The sequence below is a fragment of the Lactuca serriola genome, chromosome 4 (genome assembly GCF_051521515.1).
Source record: "Lactuca serriola cultivar US96UC23 chromosome 4, Lser_US96UC23_V15, whole genome shotgun sequence".
Lineage (NCBI taxonomy): Eukaryota > Viridiplantae > Streptophyta > Magnoliopsida > Asterales > Asteraceae > Lactuca > Lactuca serriola.
In genome coordinates, this window is record NC_136411.1 from 223,834,398 (window position 1) to 223,855,952 (window position 21,555).

The 21,555-nt window shown below is 37.2% G+C and overlaps 1 protein-coding gene across 2 annotated transcripts; it reads right to left on the reverse strand.

Annotated features, from left to right (window-relative positions):
- Window positions 1-385: 385 nt before the first annotated feature.
- LOC145096775 (uncharacterized) lies at window positions 386-3,286 on the reverse strand. Of its 2 annotated transcripts, none has more exons than XM_079034126.1 (6): window positions 3,132-3,286; window positions 2,189-2,296; window positions 1,838-2,014; window positions 1,257-1,355; window positions 914-1,159; window positions 386-795 (listed from the first exon to the last, which is right to left on the reverse strand). In XM_079034126.1, the coding sequence occupies exons 2-6, from the start codon at window positions 2,264-2,266 to the stop codon at window positions 526-528; spliced, it is 870 nt and encodes a 289-aa protein (XP_078890252.1). In that variant the 5' UTR covers window positions 2,267-2,296; window positions 3,132-3,286; the 3' UTR covers window positions 386-525. The 2 variants fall into 2 exon arrangements, with proteins under 2 accessions (XP_078890252.1, XP_078890253.1); XM_079034127.1 differs by lacking the exon at window positions 3,132-3,286 and adding an exon at window positions 2,438-2,619.
- Between the last annotated feature and the right edge of the window lie 18,269 nt (window positions 3,287-21,555).

The following is a 21,555-nucleotide window of genomic DNA, read 5'->3' on the forward strand; positions in this document are numbered from 1 at the left end:
TGATGTGCATTGTATGCTGTAAATCAGATACACAGTGATTTGCTATGTGGCTGACATAAGAGCCTAATGCCCTCGAGAGCTTAATTTATGTTTGAACTAAAGATAGAATTTGTATAATTAGGATAAAAACAAATTGATATATGAAGGGAGTATATGAAAAACAAATTATAGAGATCAATGTTCAATAATCTCACTACTCTCAAGCAACTGATAATCATCTCATTATTTGATTAGTCGCTATTATTATGTTACATCATGGCCACGTTGAGAAAAGCCTCTTAGGTTTTGTTTTTGTTGTTTTGATTATGATTGGATATTTTTATATACCTGAAAATCACAATAATCACTTTGAAAAAACACATACAAAACAGAGTACAAAGTTCCATTAGGAATAATAGAAGCATCAAACTTCACCAATAGATAGAGAATTCAAGGTTCCTCAACAAAATTCAGGAAAAACATCACAAATTGATCCTGTCTATATAAACTTTATACAACAATTGTAACGTTCAAGTGACTCAACTCTTATGCAACCAATGCTGGAGTAGCATGCCCATTAGTTTCCACAAGGGTAATTTTGTCCAAACCCCAAAATTTAGCGGTTTTAACGTCATCTTGGATCATCAATCTTGAGAATTCTTCATGATCATATTTCATAGTCGCCTTTCCACCAAATTCAGTCGGAAGATTATCCACATCAAAACAAGATTCCATTAGCGCCACACTCTCTTTATTCTTCAAGTACACAAATTTCACCTTGTGGAATGTTTTTGGATCCAAGAAGTACTTAACAACCTACACATTAAAAAGTAGAATGTATGTTTTAGCTTGTAATAGAAACAAAATTCCAAAGTACAATATTGTAAGATAAAGAAATAAAAATAGGTTAGCTATTTCTTGACACAATACGAACCTTCCAAAATGCTTCAAAAAGGCGTGGTGGGCTATAGAGAAAGGCAACGGCTAGCCTTTGAGGGTAATGATTTTGTAAAATGTTGATGGTTTCGCGTGCGGTTTTAATTGAGACATTGGTCCTAAGAGACCATCCGGTGAAATCTATGAGCCATACCATTTCTTCTTGGCCTTCTGGAAGATAAAGGATTGCGTTTTCTATCAAGTACACTAGATGTTTGATTTGGTTGTCCATTGATGTTGTGTTCTATAATGATTTGGATTATTATGTTAGATCTTTATACTATATAAAGGATAACAAAAGTATGTTGTTATTTCTTTTATTTTCAACTTTATAAAATCACCTGTCGTCCTGGTCTCATTATTAGAACGGTTCTTCCAAAACGGTCATGGAAATTTGCTTTGAATACTTTCCCGGTTTCACCCTCTTTAGCGATCTCATTCTAAAAAATGAAAAAAAATATATGTAAAAAATAAGTTTGATAATGTTTTGTTTGTTATACTCTATTAGACAGACTTTCTAGGACTATTTTTTATGAGAGGTAAGGGCATTCAAGTCTTTTTGCGCCGACAAGATATTGAAAGTGAGTTTCGGTTCTACCTCTGTAGGTTGGACAAGAAATTGCATTTTCTTTTCCCCTATTGACATTTGTTCTAATGATAGTCGAATGCATGTCAAACACAATAAAGATCAAGCGTATGAGTCTCAGCAGGCTCGATGAGAGTTTTAATTCCAATGTGGATCGGGCTCTTCGTGACACCGGACTATTATGTCTGCCATCTAGCAGACATGTACCTGTAACTGATTTATATCTCACATGATGTTTCGGACAGTGTGAGTCAACTAAGGTTACCAGAAGAATTTACCCTTTTGCAAAAATTGATTCGAATAAATTAAAAGATGAATGGAACAACGAGCACTAACCCAACGGATTTCTTCAGGCTTATAGGTAGATCTCCACGCAAGGGTCTCTTCCAACATCTTTTTCGCTTTCTCTACATTCCAATTTCGTGCTTCAAGATATCTTTTTAAGCATGCATCAGTACAATATAGTAAACTACACCCAGAAAGAGGACCAATTGCTGCTTTAAGCTCATTGATCTACAAGTTATAAAATGATAAGGCCAAAGCGGACAAGAGTTAGGATTGAAAGACACCCGATTCATTAATGTATGAAACAATTTTGAAGAAACTATGGTGTGTAAGTATGCTAGTATTTGTTTAATGAATTAGTTCTATTTGAGATTGAAATTATCAAATTAGTTAATATGTTACCTTAGACTCAGGATGAAGCTCATGATGTTCTTGTTCTTGTTGTTGTCGTTGTGACCCACGACGCCTAAACATGGACATGGTGATGATAAAGATAGACAACTGAATTACCTACAAAGAATGATAATCAAGATCAGATCTTTCAAAAAAAAAAAAAAAAGACAAATTGACTACAAAAAAAATGATGCATTTTAGTCATGGTTTCATAAGAGAACTACTTATTAGTGTGAGAAAGGAAAAAAGGCTATATACCTAACAAATATCCAAGATGTTAGACTATATTTGGTAGAGAAAAATGCAATGAGACATAATGAATTAGTTTATTTAACATAACAAACAAGTCCATGTGTACACATGTGGTAAAGAAGGTGGTAGGAAAGTTGAATAAAAACCGAAGTTGACCATGACCATTGACCAAATCAATAATGTTGAAAATTTTGTAGATAGAAATTAGAAAACTTTCAATATGATAAAATGGCCGTTTTACAATGCTTCCAACGATTAAATTAATTACATTATTGGTGTAAAGTCAAAAATAAAAGATAAGAAGTTGTTATTATAGCGTATTTGTGAGGAAAATTGTTGTGATAACGAAAATCAATAAAACAAAAGTGTCAAGGCCGTCGGACTTGACTTAATGTGAGAAAATTATATTATTAATGAAGATGAAGAAATTTAATGATGAATTTAAAAACAAATGGAAGACTAAAAACAGTAATCTTGAGCTACTTCCAGTCACAAGTAATCAATTGATCATCTCCTTCTCATATGTTCTTAAATTGATTTTCCATGGATGATGCGATATGAACTTAATCATCATTAACCCCTAAATAAACAGATCCGTAACATGTATTGAATAGCTAGATTCCAAGAAGAAGAAAGAATCAACGTCTAATGGTTGCATAAACACACAGTTTGTTTAAAGGGAATTTGCTGTTGAACGTACCTCTGATCCTGGAAGTCAACTGCAAAAAACCTAACAATTGGAGATTGTAGGAGACAATGATCTCTATCACTATGGTAATATTTTAGAGGACACCTAACAATTGGAGGGAGTGTAAGAGAGAGAAAAGCTTCAAGCATGTGTCTGTATGTGTGTTTTGTTCTCAATTTATAAGTTGAAGCGCTACATACGTACAAATTAATATTTATTTATAGGCAAATTAAGCAATCTAACTTAAATGTGGTTGCTTGATAAAAAATAATAATTTATTTATTTATTTATTTATTTATTATTATTATTATTATTATTATTATTATTATTATTTTGTAAATTGACCATTTTGTTTGAAATAAAACATTCTAGAGCTTAATCCGAAATTCCAAGACCCCATTACATAGATTATTTTTTGTTTAATTTAGGTCAAGGTTGTTTTTGGAATGATATTCCGAAGATTAATTGATTTTTTACTATTATTTTTTTAATTATGGTTAATTAATTAATATATATATATATATATATATATATATATATATATATATATATATATATATATATATATTCAAAAACATATCTTAAAATGTAATTATATGAAAACCATTAAATCTACAGTAAAAAATAATAATTACATAAAGTTAAATATGTCTAATCTTTTTATTTGTAACCCATACAATTTCCTCAAATCGCCATCGATATGACTAGGCCGAGATCTTGGTGCAATCCTCCATGGTCACGAAATTGCCCCTGCTCAACCTTTATAGGAATCAAAAGACAAACGCTCCATAATCCCCTTTACCAGTAGACTGTTGTGGTGCGTTTGTGCCCTACACAAGGGTGATTTTGAAACTCTTTGTAACGCCCCGATTCTCAAGTAATAATTTAAATAAAATATTTTTGGGTTTTGGCCCTACTCGACGAGTTGGTTGCCCTACTCGTCGAGTAGCAGCGGGATTGGATTGTGAATTAAGTAACCTACTCGGCGAGTCCTTTGTGGGACTCGGCGAGTAGGAGCTGGAAAATGAAATCCTAAGTTCCGGGGTTTGCACCCCTATTTAAAGAAGCTCAAGCCTCTTTCAGTTCCATTGCAGCCCCCTTTGCATCTTTAACTCGTGTGTGTGTGTGCCCATTGTGTGTTGAAGCTTGAGAGAAGATTTTTGGTGAAAAAGTTTGGGGAATCAAGTGATTGAGGCAAGGAACTGGGAAGAGATCCAATTTCTTCTTCTGTGGACATCTTTTGGGAAGGTAATTAACCATTTCCCTCAATTATTTAAGTGGGATTACATCAGTGGATTTTTTTACCTCAAAAGTTGATACCCACTAGTGGTTTATGGATACAGGCTCGCATAAATTTAAACCAAGATGAGAGTTTGAAATATGGTTGTTGGTCGGTAACTAGCATATATTGTCGTTGTGAATGTCCGAAAATCCATAACTCCTAACAAATGGTGCGAGTTCTATATATTGATATGGATGTATAATTGTAGAAAAGGTATGAATTAAGTAATCATCAGATAACATGTTATTATAAGTGTTCATTACTTAGATAATGTAATTGAAACACACGTATACCGTATCACACTTAGACAAAGCTGGGTAAATAGATCCATTAACCATGTTAGTCCCGTCATATGCATCTGTGCCTAAAGCTATAGGCATAAATGTACGTCGAGCATCATCCGACCTACCCTCTATTAATACGAAAATCCAAAACATGATATGCTACCTATTATACATTATAGTTAGTAACCTTACTAAATGCATATTACGGAATGATCACATATGTATATAACTTACATCACATTACAACCGACCTGAGTCAAAGTTCCTATATAAGTGCATCCAAAACTCCGTTGTTGGTATATAAGTGAGAAATCGATGGAAAAACAATAGTGAAGCATCACATTGTTCATATATAGTATGAATGTTAGGGGTTATAAAATTGTGCAACAGTGATAGTGTAACAAAACCACCAAATATGTTGTCATGCTACCCAAAAAAAAACTATTAAGATAATTACAAAATGTAAATGGTGCTCCAGAACAATCTACAATGAGAATTCCAAAAATGTTCTATGTATTTCAGACAAGTTCTTCGAATTCCGGACATGTTCCCGAATGCGTATGTGTGTGCCGGAATACCAAAATTCAATGTACAATAACATTCCGGAGATATACAATAACGTATGACACTAAATAAACTATTTTTGGATTGGTCCTAACACTAAACAAGAGATTAACCTGACATTCCAAACATGATCTTCGTGTTCCGAACATGATTTTCGTGTTCGGAACCTACTAATTTACCGAAATAATCATAAAATTAAGTAAATAAAAGAGGAGTCAAGATCTCACCCGTAAAAGCTCAAACTCATCAGAATTGTTGGGCTGAAGATTTGTTAGAAGATTGCGTCATTTGGGCTCGGCAGTTTATTTATTTATTTTGTATTCCGGTTTGGGCCTGTCCAACCGAGAGCCCATTATGTTTATTATATAAGTATATGCTTGCATGCATATTAGGTTAATGATTTTAACGATTAATCTAGAGCATAACGATAGTATTTACAGATTTATTTGATTGTTCTTGTAACCTACCAATCCTCTACAGTTGATGTTCTTGATCGAGCTCTTCTGAAGATTTTGTTTTAATCATTCGACACGTTTGATTCACTTTTGCCTTATTCTTATTTTCATGTTCTTGCTGTTTATAATTAATTACCTGTTTAAGATCTAATCGATCTTCAAAGATTAACGTTTTAATCTCATCAATTGGTATCAGAGCAGGAGGCTGTGTAATCGATACACATCTTTTCTGTGAAAAGGTTTCAATTAGGGTTTTTCCGCAATTACTGATATTTATTGAGCCGTCATCTCATTATTGACGTATCTCGATATTTATTGTTTTGCCCTAATCTGAGTTATTACAAGTCTGATCTTTTAACAGGTTTTTTCGATCATAATGGACGAATCACAATCAAATCCTATCAATATTTCCAACAGCATCGGTTCGACGACAAAGATTCCAATCCTATATACCCATGACTATGAAGTCTGGGCGCATCACTTCGAAGACTACGTGATTGGATCTGAGGATAATGGATACCTCACATGGGAAGCTATCATTAATGGACCTTTTCTCATTCTGCAACGTCCAGGATTATCAAAACTCAAAAGGAGTACAATGATCTGCTGAAGGATGTTAAAGATATTGCACAAGATGAAAAGGATAAATTCCAGTGCAATATCAAGGCGTTAAGATTGATAAGATTCGCCCTTCAGTCCGACACCTTCAGGTTGGTCAGCTCATGCACGACGGCAAAGGAAGTTTGGGATAGACTTCGCGAACTGTACTCTACAGACGAGGATCTTGAACATTCTATCCAAACCTTGCTCTTATCTGAGTTTGGAGAATTCAGGCAAGGAGCCGAAGAAACAGTGACCCAGACGTTCGATCGCTTCAATCATCTTCTCAGCAGGATGATCAAGCATGACATCGAAAGGAAGCTTATCGAGCAGAAGGTTACATTCTTAAATGGTCTGAGGTCTGAATGGAGAGCAGCGGTGTCTACAGTCAAAGCCCATGAGCAGTTTAAATCATATTCTTTGGCGAAACTGGTGGGTATTCTCAAGTCCCAGGAGAAGATTGTACTGCAGGAGCAGAATGTTGTTTCAAGCCTTGGTTCGCTGGCCCTCCTGTCAAAAAGTAAAGTTGCAATGGAGGATGAAGACCTTAACTTGGAGGAGTATGACCTCACGTCTGAGGATTATGCTATGATGGTGTCTAACCCCAAGAGGTTCATAAAGAAGAGATTCCCCAGCAATAAAAACCGAAACTGGCAGGGGAGTTATAGTTCAGAAAAAGTTAACAATGAACCGAAGGTTGAAGAGCCCAAGAAGGAACCGAAGGCTGATGGCGATTCTGGAGTAAGCTGTTACTACTGTGGTGGGAAAAACCACTATGCTAAAGATTGTGTCCTTAAGAAGATGGCTGAAAAGGATGATGAAAAAGGATGAGGAAGCTGTGCTGCAGAAAAGGCTGGATGAGATGAGAAAGAAGAAGTCTACCGCTAACCCTTCTATGAATGCTCTTATTGTGCAGGGTTCGGTTGCTGATGACGAGTTCGGTAGCGTGGAAGTTTGGTCTACCGACTCAGAAGACGATGAAGTGAGGAAGCCTACTCATGGAAAGGCTTATGTGGCAAAGGATGAGAGCAGTGGAGGAAGATGCTTCATGGTGTCTGATGTATCTCAGATGAGGGGATACAACACTGATGGTGGAAGCAATGAACCGAAGGTGCAGGAGGACATGTGCTTTACTGCCAAACCACTCAGCCAGCAGTTCAATGAGCTTGATGAACTGATAAAGAAGGTACAATCGGTTTTCATTTCATCTAAAGTACCACAATCCTCATATGAGAAAGAACTAAAAAATGTTAATACAAGAATTTCTCATCTAGATAGTAGCTTGACTCAAACTCGAGTCACCAATTCTAACCTAACTGATCAATTAAGCAGGGTGTCTTCGAAGAGTGAGGAGCGGCGCATGTGGATCGAGTTGAAGGAGTCTGAATTAGTTAAAATTAAAGACGAAAACATTTATTTACAAAGAGACAATTTAAAGTTGTTAAAACAGTGGAATGTTTTTTGTTTAATTGCAAAACGTCTTTACTCTAATATTACTCAGCTTCACTTAGACTGTGAAATAGGCCAAAAGATCCATCGCATGATTTTGCCCTTCCTGGAGTTTAAGGAGGATGAAATTGATGCCGAAGCTTATAACTGTGAGAGTGTGATATCTTCTGATGATGTCAATCTGACCTACATGTATGGACTGGACAAAATTGAGTCCTTCATTAAATCCAAGGACCACAAGAACATGCTTAAAAACCTTTTGGATGAAAATGATAGACTTAAACTGAGAACCGAAACCATACAAAAATTTGACTCTTTAAACGCCAACGTAAGCTCAGAAAACAAAATTGATGTTGAAAATGCATCTGAGCTTAACGAGGACGACAACATGAGTGAAATTTCTGTAGAGGACACGGTTGACTGCTCAGAATTTGTAAAAAGCGAACCTGAAAACCACAAGAATCTAATTTCTGAAAATTCAGTGGAGTTCGCTCGATTGTCCCAACAAAAGTCCCCGATCTTAGCAGAGAAAGCAGTTGTGTATCAAAAGGTCAGGACCACTCCGAATCAAGTATACAAGGTCACCGGAGTAACCGAACATCAGACAGCTGAACTCACAGCTATTGTAAACGAAGACAATGCTGATGGCTGCGATGAGTACTTCTGGTCAGCACCAATAGATAATGCAAACGAAACGGTGGGCTTATCAGAAAGAACCTCTTGGATGAGTAAAGGTAGATACATACCTGAACCCTTGAATAAGCCAGATAATTTCGATGAGCCAAGCACCAGTGGCACAAAAGACATTCCTCAGGAGAATGAAAGTTCGGCAAAAGAAGACGTTCCCTCTACTTCCTCAGTTCAAAGTGAAACTCCTACAGTTCAAAACGAACCAGCCAAGGAGAAACCAAAAATGAAAGCTAATATTCATCATCAACCGAAGCAGATGAGGAATAAGAAACGTGAAAGGAACCAAAGATACAGGAAGAATCTCTCTGAAAGGAGGCAATTCTGGCAATCCCAGAATGCATACTTCTCACATCAAGACAAGAATCTGAAGTATGAAAACAATCCTGTCGGAAAGCCTGAGAGTCATAACAACCGAAAGCAAAGGTTCGGTTCTGAGAATGACTTCAACCGAAAGCAAAGGTTCGGTTCTGAGAATGACTTCAACCGAAAGAAAAGGTTCAGTTCAAAAAACGATTCCAACCGAAATCAAAGGTTCGGTTCTGAAGTCAAAAGAGATCAAAACTCTAAGGTCAGTACCTCCAATGATGAAAAGCAAAAGGGTCACCTAGAGTCTCCAGCCAAGAAGTCCTCTCAATCGAAACCCACTCCTTCTAGTTGATCTAATTCTTCTATTTCTTCCAATTCATCTCCATCTAGCTCTAAAGCTCATTCTGTCCATTCCCAAAAATCTCATTCATCGGCTGAACAAAAGGACAAACAGAAGGTTTCTACATCCAAACCAGAGTCTAAACCGAACGCACCTAATCCTAATAAAATCAAAGTTTTTACCATTAAAAAGAAAGATGAAACAACACTTATAAAACGAACATATCTTGTTGACATCTCTCTTACTGTTCCTGTTCCCATGAAAAGCTCACGTGGACCCAAGAAACTTTGGGTTCCTATATCCGCTTAATTTTTGCAAGTTATAAGTGACGAGCAGTTCGACGAAGAATGGTATATCGATAGTGGCTGCTCACGTCACATGACAGGGAGGAAAGAAGAGCTCAGGGAATATAGGTCTCTTGCAAATGGTGGCAATGTCAAGTTTGGAAATAATTCTTTTGGCACCATAAAGGGATACGGGATGATAACAAATGGTGACTTTACTATAAGGAAGGTGGCTTATGTGGAAGGACTCCAACACAACCTCATCAGTGTATCTCATCTTGTTGGAGGTACAGGTTTCAAAGTCTCATTTGATGATGAAGGTTCTGAAATTATTGAGAAAAAGACAAAGAAAGTAATTCTCAAGTCGGAGCGAAAGGGTGAAATGTTTCCTCTAAACCTTAAACCCATCAAAGGAAACCCAACTATATGCTTGTTATCAAAGCTCAATCCGACAAAAGCTGGTTGTGGCACCGAAGACTCTCTAATCTCAAATTTAAAGATATCAACAGACTTGTCACTGGAGGTCATGTTAGGGGTCTTTCATTACTCAAGTTCGATAGAGATCATTTGTGTGCTGCATGCGAAATGGGGAAGCAGAGTCGTCAAAGTCATCCATCTGTAAGTAACACAAAAGTTGTTGAACCACTCGAATTACTTCATATCGATTTGTGTGGTCCTTCATCTATCGAAAGCATCGGTGGTAGCAAGTATATTCTTGTTATTGTTGATGACTTTTCACGATTTACATGGGTGTTCTTTCTAAAGCTCAAATCTGAAGCGACTCATAAGCTGAAAATGTTTATCAAGCAAATTGAAGTACAGCTCAAGAAGGTCGTTCGCAACATCAGGAGCGACAATGGTCTGGAATTCAAAAACAGGGATTTGGAAGAATTTCTAGCAGAAAAGGGAATAAGTCACAACTTCTCAGCTCCTTACACACCACAACAGAACGGAATTGTCGAAAGACGAAACCGATCTTTGTGTGAAGCTACCCGAACTATGCTAAGTTTCGCTTCCTTACCTCTTTATTTTTGGGCTGATGCTATTTCTGCAGCTTGTTTTACATAGAACAGGTCTTATCTCAACAAACGATTCACGCTCACACCATACGAGATTCTCAATAACAGAAAGCCCAATGTGAAATTTTTCCATGTGTTCGGCTCACGGTGTTTCATCTTCAATTCTAAAGAACACTGCAACAAGTTCGATGTCAAAGCCGACGAGGGAATCTTTCTGGGCTACTCTCTCACATCCAAAGCATACAGAGTCCTCAACAAGCGTTCGAGAAAAATTGAAGAGACATATTACGTGACCTTTGACGATAGCTATGTCAAAAAGCTACAAGCCAAAGAAGACACCGCTGGGGAAATCTTCCCTCAAACTGGCCAAGTCACAGTCTCGATCGCTAATCTATACGAGAAATTTATGGAGCTCTTTGACGAACCAGAGAAAGCTTCTCTCTCAGAAGCAGGTGCAGCAGACAACAAGGTAGACCACATGAAGAAAATTGTCGAAGAAGCTGCCAGGAGAATGAATGAAGGAGGATCGACTTTTGATGAACCTCCATCCAACGATGCTTCAGTCGAGGGGGAGCCAAGCTCACATGTCGAGGGGGAGCCAAGCTCTACAACTCCAACCGAAAGTGCTTTCCCAACCGAAAGTGCTTTTCCAACCGAAAGTGCTTTTCCAACCGAAAGTGCTTCTCCAACCGAAGGTGCATCAACGCCTGCAAGTCCAGCATCACAAGAAACCCCTGAACCTCAAGTTTCTCAAAACTCATCACTCGAGGGGGAGCATGATGATATGACGCTTGACTATGATAGCCAATCCGAGCCAGAAGAAATGATCAACGCTGAACTTGACCCCACCTTTGATCCAAATTACCCTCCTCTTACCAAATGGACCAGAGATCATCCTATCTCTCAAGTGGTTGGTGATGTCTCTGAAAAGGTTCTGACCCGATCTCAACTGAAGGCAAAACAGACATCCTTATTTTCAAAGGTTGAGTTCTGTATGTTTAACTCATTCGTATCAAAAGTTGAACCGAAGACAGTTAACACTGCCCTCGATCACTCTGATTGGGTTCAAGCAATGCAAGACGAACTGCACGAATTTGAAAGGAACAAAGTCTGGCGCCTCATTCCAACTCCTCCAGATGCTTCGGTTGTTGGTCTCAAATGGGTGTTTAGGAACAAAATGGACAAGGAAGGGAATGTTATAAGGAACAAAGCACGTCTGGTTGTAAAGGGATACTGTCAGGAGGAAGGGATTGATTATGAAGAGACTTTCGCTCCTGTAGCTAGGCTGGAATCTGTAAGAATATTTCTTGCCTATGCTGCCCACAAAAACTTTGAAGTTTTCCAAATGGACGTCAAATGTGCATTTCTTAATGGAGAACTCGAAGAAACTGTGTATGTGGAGCAACCTCCTGGGTTCGTGAACGAAAAGTATCCAAACCATTGCTATATTCTGGATAAAGTTGTGTATGGTCTTAAACAAGCTCCGAGAGCCTGGTATGAAACGCTAACTAAATTCTTAAAGATGTCTAAATTCAAACAAGGTTCGGTTGACCCAACCTTCTTTCGCAAAAAGTAAGGTAACCACCTTATGATAGTTCAAATTTATGTCGATGACATCATCTTTGGCTCTACGAATCCCAGCCTAACAGCTGAATTCAGAAAGTTGATGGAGACTAAATTTGAAATGAGCTCAATGGGTCCTATTAACTTTTTCCTTGGTTTAAATATTAGACAGGGACCCGAAGGCATCTTTATCAATCAGGAAGCTTACACGAAGACTCTCCTAGCAAAGTTTGGTATGATGGGAGACTCCAAAGTCAAAGTCCCAATGGCATTCGACACCAAGCTAACTCCATCCCTAGACAAACCGGCTGTCGATATCACGCTCTATCGTCAAATGATAGGCTCACTAATGTATCTTACTGCGAGCAGGCCTGAAATCATGTTTTCTGTGTGTTATTGTGCTCGATTTAAGGCAAACCCACGCAAACCTCACATGCTTGCAGTGAAGAACATTTTACGCTATCTCAAGCGAACCACCTCCTTAGGTCTATGATATCCTTCCAACTCAGGCTTCTTCGTTCAAGCCTATTCTGATGCTGACCTTGGAGGATGTGGACTCGACAGAAAAAGCATTACTGGTGGCTGTCAATTCCTTGACGGGAAGTTGGTCAGCTGGCAATCCAAGAAACAAACGTGTGTGTCGTTGTCTACTTCCGAAGCGGAATACATTGCTGCTGCTTCCTGCACCTCACAAGTGATTTGGATCCAGAGTCAACTTCGAGACTATGGACTCAATATGAAGAAGATCCCACTATATTGTGACTCTGAAAGTGCAATTAGGATCTGTCATAACCCAGTGCAACATTCTAAAACCAAACACATAGCACTGAGGTATCACTTCATCAAAGATCACGTGGAAGATGGAAACGTCGAAGTTCACTTCGTAAGAACCACTGATCAACTGGCTAACGTCTTTACCAAAGCTCTTTCTGAAGCATCATTCAATAGAATACTGCAAGGGCTAGGTATGATGGAATCAGAGTCAGTACCTCACACTACCTCTCAACCTCAAACGTAAGAAGCGAAACCAACCGAACGTTCGGGTTCGGTTAAACCATCTGACTCGCTCATCACTTCAAAGGTAGTTTTTCTTTGTTGTATATTTTTTTTGTACAAATTTTTTTTTTGTGTTCAGAGTATTTTTCAATTGCATGTCTAAATTCCTTGGTTTCTCAAAATTTTCCAAAACCGAAACCTACCGAAGGTTCGGGTTCGGTTTTTCAAAATTTTGTTGAACCGAAACCAACCGAACGCTCGGGTTCGGTTTTTCAAAATTTTGTTGAACCGAAACCAACCGAACGCTCGGGTTCGGTTTTTCAAAATTTTCTGGAACCGAAACCAACCGAACGCTCGGGTTCGGTTTTTCAAAATTTTCTGAAACCGAAACCAACCGAACGCTCGGGTTCGGTTTTTCAAAATTTTCTGGAACTGAAACCAACCGAACGCTCGGGTTCGGTTTTTCAATTTTTTCCCAACCGAAACAAACAGAACGCTCGGGTTCGGTTTTTCATTTTTCTAAAGTTTTTTTTTAGTCTTATTTTTTTCTTACTTATTTTTTTTCCTTTTTATTATTTTTATTTATTTTCTTTTATTTTTATTTATTTTTTTAATAAATCTCTAAAACTCCAAAAATATTTTCCTTTTTTTTACTTTTCTTGTTGTGTGTTCGTTCATGGGGGTATACATGTTGGATTAATTAAGTGTCCCTAGAAGCATGCTGCTGTATGTGTCCCAAGCCTCATAAGATTTTGAATAATAGCCTTCATGACCTGGTATAAACAAACCTTGTCTTCCCAATAAGGCTAACACATTTATTCTAATTGTGAGCTACCTCACTCTCTTCTCACATGAGTTAAGAGTTATTCTGCTTGGTCCTTATTTTCGCAGCAGAGGTACTTTATCTTCTTACACCATCTCCTTACCTTCTCCATTACATTCGTTTCATCAACGTAACCCTTGAGACTCTCAGAAATTACCACTGAGGTTTATGGTTACACAACATCTGTGTTTATGATCTTAGTTTCGTGCCACTACGAGCTGAGTGAAACCCAAAATTCGACCCGAGACGCAATTCGGTTATGTTCACTAGAGCAGAAGGACATAAATGTCTCTTTGCTTTAGCTGACAAACATCTTTACACTACTGCTTGTCTAGAGCACGTGTTGTCGATTATCAAAAGGTGTAAAGAGAATTCAGCTGATGATGTCAAGTACTTCAACGACATGATCCAATGGTACATCAGGTTTAGACAGACAATACTCGCTCTCACCAAGTGTCTGTTTAACACCGTGAAGAAGAAGGTACCTGCTTCAGCTGCTGGCCCAAGTAACAAGTGAAGATCTCGCTCCAATTGACGCAAAGGGGGAGATTGTTGGGCTGAAGATTTGTTAGAAGATTGCGTCATTTGGGCTCGACAGTTTATTTATTTATTTTGTATTCCGGTTTGGGCCTGTCCAACCGAGAGCCCATTATGTTTATTATATAAGTATATGCTTGCATGCATATTAGGTTAATGATTTTAACGATTAATCTAGAGCATAACGATAGTATTTACAGATTTATTTGATCGTTCTTGTAACCTACCAATCCTCTACAGTTGATGTTCTTGATCGAGCTCTTCTGAGGATTTTGTTTTAATCATTCGACACGTTTGATTCACTTTTGCCTTATTCTTATTTTCGTGTTCTTGCTGTTTATAATTAATTACCTGTTTAAGATCTAATCGATCTTCAAAGATTAACGTTTTAATCTCATCAAGAATCAGATGACATATCGTATTTGCCTTTTAGTTTGAAATGTGTAGATATTCTGGTATACATTCTGAAATATCATTTTGTAAATCGTTGTTAGGCTGAGTTGGATCGCCAGAGTCCGAAATGGGCTCTAGAATGGCCTATTTGGACATGATGATTATCTATCAAAATAATAATAATAATAACTGGTTATTTAATAAAATCTATACAAAAGTAGTTAGATTACTTAATTACCTTATTTATAAACATAGTTGTTGTTATCAACTAATTAAGTGGGAGGATTGGACCTTTTCCAAACCTCCTAACCCTCTTGTGAGCTAGGATCATATGTAAACAACAAGTATTGTAGGGGTATTAAAGTAATTAACATATAAAATAATTAATTAATAATTATGACTATATATGTCACACCCCCGAACTAAGGATGGCAGAAACGTCCGGGGGTGGAGGACTTCATGTATAGTATCATAACAACGAGTATAATAGTGCTCAAAGTAAAAACAACCAACATAAATATAATTGAAAAAGTTACACCATAGTATAAGTTTACATGTTTCTAAATCAATTACATTATGTTGACAAAAATGAAATGTTTAACGCCATAGTGTCCCATCCTCAAAAGCCGTTGATTTCCTGTTTTACTGATTTCCTGAGAATACAAGTAGTTTTGAAAAAGTGTCAACAATTAAGTTGGTGAGTTCATAAAAGTTTTATTTGATAAAGATGTTATTTTCCTTGTAAAAGTGAATGAATATGATTCCAGAAAATCCAATATTTTCTTTATAAATTGTGTAATGAAAGCTCCTATGTTATGTAATAATGTACCCTAAAAAGACCATAGCTTCCCTTATAATCACTCAGTGTATATAAGTTATATAAAATTTAAGTTAAATAAACCGTCGGATATAATGGGTCTACCCTAGGTCCACAACCAAACAAGGAACAGGAAGTAAGGCGGGCCCACCAATTCTAAGTCGATCGCAACTAAATTCTTATATAACTCTAACATATGAACTTAGCAATTATAGCCGGAAACTAACAAATTCTAGATGAATTGTAGTTTTAATATCATAAAAACCATTTTGTGTAAACCCGGTACTTTGCATTCGTACCCCGTTTATATGAAAACCCGGTACTTTGTAATGTACCCCTTTTGTATAAACCCGGTACTTTGTATTTGTACCCCTTTTGTATAAACCCGGTACTTTGTAATGTACCTCTTTTGTATAAACCCGGTACTTTGTATTTATACCCCGTTAATGAAAATCCCGGTACTTTGTAATGTACCTCTTTTGTATAAACCCGATACTTTGTATTTGCACCCCGTTAATGAAAATCTTTTGTATTGAGTTCGAAATGAAAATGAAACATAAACTATACCAATTATTGTTTATCAAAATGTTTGTATTTTATATGCAACCTAACTATACCTATTATAGTTTAGCTTAATTGTTTTTGGTGTATAATAGACTCAACCATACTTATTATAATTTATTATAATTATTTGTAGTGGTAGTACTTCTTTGTATATGATTCATAACTTTAACTAAGGTAAATAATAAGTACAATCAGCAACATGTATTCAAATAATACTACACACCTTGCTCAGCAAGTTACAAGGTGTAAGTAGGATTGTTAACTATTTTATAGTTTTTAACCTTTTCTGTTCCTGCTATGGGAAAATTTATAGGAAATTCCCATAGGTCGAAATTTAGATCCGTAAACTCTGAGGGTTTAGGAAATGTGTCTAGTTTGTTCATAATTTTTATTATGATTTTTAGATATCTCTAACTTGTGTGAAAATTTCCATATTCATAGACTGGCCCGAATTCATAGCTACAGTGATAGACAGTTTTGTAAAAATCACCATAAATTGTAGAAAAATCGTATAGACATGTGAAAGTAGTCATTTTAAAGGTATAAGCCTGAACTATGTTCATATAATACACGTTTGAAAACTAAAAAGTTTAAGATGTTGAAAACAGTCCGTGAATGGAACTAAAATTTCCTGTTGAAAGCTGATGTTTAAGTTTAGTTAAGTTTTTGGTGTTTTAACTTGCATTCTCCCCCTAAAACTTGAAGAAAACATGAAAATGTGGGGGGGGGGGGTATGAACTCACCTTGAGTGATTTCAGTAGATGGATGATGAACAAAGTAGGTTTCCAAGTAAAGAACACTTGGAAGATGCTTGAAGATTTGAAGATCTAAGAGCAAATATGGTGATATTTGTTAAGAGAGATCCATAATTCGAGTGAAAATGGAGAGGATGTTCAAATGTAGGATGGACATACTTACCAAAAGTGAGTGAGAAGCTCAATCATAGCCTTGGAGTCTCGAGTTTTAGAGAGAGAGAGAGAGAGAGTAAGTGAGAGAGAGAAATGAGTTTGATTCTTGGTGAAAGTGTGAAAAATGTGGGAGGAGAAGTAAAGATTTCCAGCCTTGATCACCCTCATATGCTGGAGAAAGATGGTGAAAGGAAAAATAATTGACCAATTAGTGATGAATAGTGTCTGGGTATGGTCTTGGAGTGGGTGTGGAGGATTGCTTGTGTCATAACGTAAAGGTAAAGTCAACACTCCACCTCAATATCTTACCCACTAGATTTTAGTCTTCGATAAATATTTCCCTCAAAATGTGTTTAAATTATGAATATTTAGGGTCTTATATGTCAAAATATGAGTTTGGGTGAAATTCCCACGTCAAAATCCTGAAAAACAGGCTTAAAAAGCGAAAGTGGTCGAAAACCGGGAAAAGGAAACGAAGATCCGAGTGAAGGACCGAAGTTCGGTCCCTAGGATGCCTAGAACCGAAGGTGGGCTTCGGGCGGAGGATCTCGTAGGCGAAGCTTCTAAAGGAATCGGAAGCGAAGACGGCGAGGTTCGGTTTCGGTTTTATGTGAGGTTCAGCTTCGGTTTTATGCGAGTTTCGGTTTCGGTCAGAAGGTTCGGTCCTGCGAGTTCGGTTTCGGTCCTCCGAGGTTCGGTTCTTCAGGTTTTGGTTTTCAAGCGATTTTGGCTCTTTGTGAAGGTTCGGTTCCTAGGGATGCCTTCGGTCCTCGCAAGGGGTTTCGGTCCAGGAGAGCTTTCGGTCCAAGAGAGGTTTCGGTCCAAGAGAGGTTTCGGTCCAAGAGAGGTTTCGGTCCAAGAGAGGTTTCGGTCCAAGAGGCTTCTTAGGGTTTCGTATTTAAGAGGGTTTCGCTTCTATAGACCTGTTTCACTAACAATCTTCCCATTTCGCACGATTTTTTGCTCTGTTAAGGGTCGGGATTCCCCCAAATGATTATAAAAAGTTAAGGGAGGTTATGAGAGAGATTTGGGAGAGAGAGTTTGATAAAGAGAGACTGAGAGAGACTTCGTTTGTGACCTTTTTGGATGTTTAGCTTCGCAACTCAAGGTTTGTACACCCTGTTAAGCCTCATTATGATTGTTATATGCCCCCGAGGGGTATGGAATAATGTTATATTGAGTAGTTTCATCACTTACCCCGATTATGGTTTAGAATTTCTGAACATATGAACTTTCGAAGTGATAACTCCTTATTAGAATAGCGAGTTCTACAATAGTAACATAATGTTAACCCTAGTATACAAGGGTTAAATGAGTTGACCGATTTGACTTGTTGACTTTATTTGACTTTGAATTGACCGGAAATTGACGATTGTCACTAACAATCTTCCCATTTCGCGTGGTTTTTGGCTCCGTAAGGGTCGAGATGCCCCCAAATGATTATAAAAAGTTAAGGGAGGTTATGATAGAGATTTGGGAGAGAAAGAGATTGATAAAAAGAGATTAAGAGAGACTTCGTTTGTGACCTTTTTGGATGTTTAGCTCGCAACACAAGATATGTAAACCCTGTTAAGCCTCATTATGATTGTTATACGCCCCGAGGGTTATGGAATAATGTTTTATCGAGTAGTTTCATCACCTACCCCGATTTAGGTTTAGAATTTTTGAACATACAAACTTTCCAAGTGATTACTCCTTATTAAAATAATGAGTTGTACAGTAATAACATAATGTAAACCCTAATATACAAAGGTTAAATGAGTTGACCGGTTTGACTTGTTGACTTTATTTGACTTTGACTTGACTGGAAATTGACGATTGTCACATCATCCCCCCGTTAGAAGGAATTTCGTCCCAAAATTAGCGTTTTGACTGGGACTTCAAGAATTTGGGGAAAAGATAGGGTGGTATTTCTTATTATATATGACATTGATATGGTAAGGACCAAGTTAACTTATGTTTAAGCTAGCCATTAAAGATTCACCAGTAAAAAAAATCCTAAGTTTTTATATAAATGATAAGACTTATTTGGGTTTTTTCGTGTTCTCTAGATCCATTGTTGATAAACTCTAAATTGACACTAGTATTAGTAAAGATTTAAAACCTACATGAGGTGGTTAGAAGCACATAACGCTATTCACGGGTGGTTCCGGGGGAGTTTCTCCTGCTGTGATCATAAGCACCCTTCCACCATCACCAACATTCCTTGCTCTTGGGAAGTCCCTTTTAAAGTGTCCCGTTTCACCGCACTCGTAACAGGTTGGGCTTACTCCAATGCCAGGCACCTGGGTGTGACAACCCGAAATTTTCTATCCTGTACAGTCAAACACTTCATTTAACGTCAAACTCATTTCTGCTAACTTTTAGCCCGTTTGGTGTCCGTTTGAGCTTTCCGAGCTTTAATACATCAGAGGTAATCATAGGAAGTATACTCCAGGGTTAAATTTGCAACATTAAAGTCCCAAAACTCCAAGAGTTTGGAGTTTACGACCCAAACATGGAGTTTACGGCCGTAAACTCTAAGGAGTATATATTTGACACTTAGTTATTTTTACTTCATTTCTTCCATTCCAAGCCCAATAAAATGGATTCTCTCTCTAGGATCTTGAGAGTTTTACTTCCAATCTTCAATCTAGTAAGTAAACTTCCATTTTCAACTTGATATCCTTCCATATCCAGTGAATACACATGATTTCATCCATGAAATCTCTTCTTTTGGATAGATCTTCTAGTGTTCTTGGCCAAAACCGACGATTTCAAGCTCCTATATCGTAAGTACTCTTGTCCTAGCTTGTTATATACTAGAATGAACTTGTTTAGACTGAAGAAACATCAAGGAATCCGAGTTGGAAGAATGTTTACGGCCAAGGATCTCCCAAGGCCGTAAACTCCATATAAGGGTGCAATGTTGCCCTAATTTCCTTCCTTATGCTTAGAACTTGGACTAGAACCCTCCACCATTGAACTGGGGACCTTAAACTTGGAGTTGGTACATAATACCATGAGTTTATGGCCGTAAACTCATGGATAAATGGTCCTTGGGCCGTAAACTCCAATTAAGGTCAAGTCTTGGACCTTAAACTCATATAGACTCTTGTTTCACCTTGGAACACTTAAACCCTTGAGACTCCCTAAATATGACCATTTAGAGAGTTTAAGGCCAGGAGTAAACTCCCCTGGGCCATAAACTCCTCAACACTCTCCATTGAGTGGGTCTTTCACTTCCTTGGGTAAAGCAAAATTCCCTCAAGCTTCCCTAGCCTTTCAAGCCCACACTTATGCATCTATGACCATGAGTTTTCGGCCGTGAACTCCTTGGGGCCGTAAACCCATGGTAGTAAACTCCATGGAGAGTGGTCCTTGGGCCATAAACTCAATAGCAATGCCTTACAACTATGAGATGCAACCCTAAGTTCTTATAACTCTTGAATGAAAGTGTTTTCCATGTTCTAGGGTGTTTATACTTACTTAATTAGTGTTTTAATCACTAATTATATATATGTTCATAGGATCATTGTGTGTGCTCAAGTCTTCACTTGACACCTAGCACTTTGTCCGACACTTCCATCCAATCCACTCACTACAGGTGAGTTCATACCCCTTAATTAACATGTGATTAATAACTAGTACACAAATGTGATTAATAACTAGTATACAAATGGATTTACTATGCTTTTAGCTGTTTTACCAAGCATGTTACTTGAAAATGACTTTCTCAAACGTTTTTACATGTTAAAGTCTTTATCAAACTGTCTTACATACTGTATCTTTCCTTTCAGACTCTATTACAACTGTGTTTCAAACAAAGGTTTTCATGTACTTCAAACTATGTTTCAGACAAAAGATTTCTTATACTTTAAACAGTTTATTTCAAACAAACTGCTTTTAAACCGTTTTATAAATTGACATCAAGTCATCAATTCTTATTATTAAACTTTTCAAATGTTTTACAAAACTTCTTTTAAACTTTTATATTGTCAAATGCATGCCTATATATGTATAGTTATATAAGTAATGTTTAAAGGACTTAGGACTGCTAGATCGCTTTAATTCCTTTTTCCTTGTTTGGATGTGGCATTAGGGTATCGGTTATTTGTCTGAATGTCGTCTAAATATTAGTTATATATTATGTATACATATATAGACATAAAAGTTCTATCAGTCAATTCAGTACCTTTGGGGGAGCAAAGGCATACTTTCGGTTATACACGTACATTACTAGTAACTATAACAGGTATAGTTAGGAGATACTATTTACTAATCCTATTACAAGGAATCACACTAAGAATCATTTCATACATGATTCAATGCATACTATAAACAATACATACACTACACTAATACATACACCACAATAATACATACACTACTCTAATACACACTAAATGAAGAGACACTAATACACACTAAATGAAGAGACACTAATACACACTATATGAAGAGACACTATTAGATACTATATGAAGAGACACTACTACATAATATATGAAGAGATACTACTACACACTCCTGGACTGACCATCCTACACCTGGCTGCTCGCTACAGCAGGTGTGTTCATCTA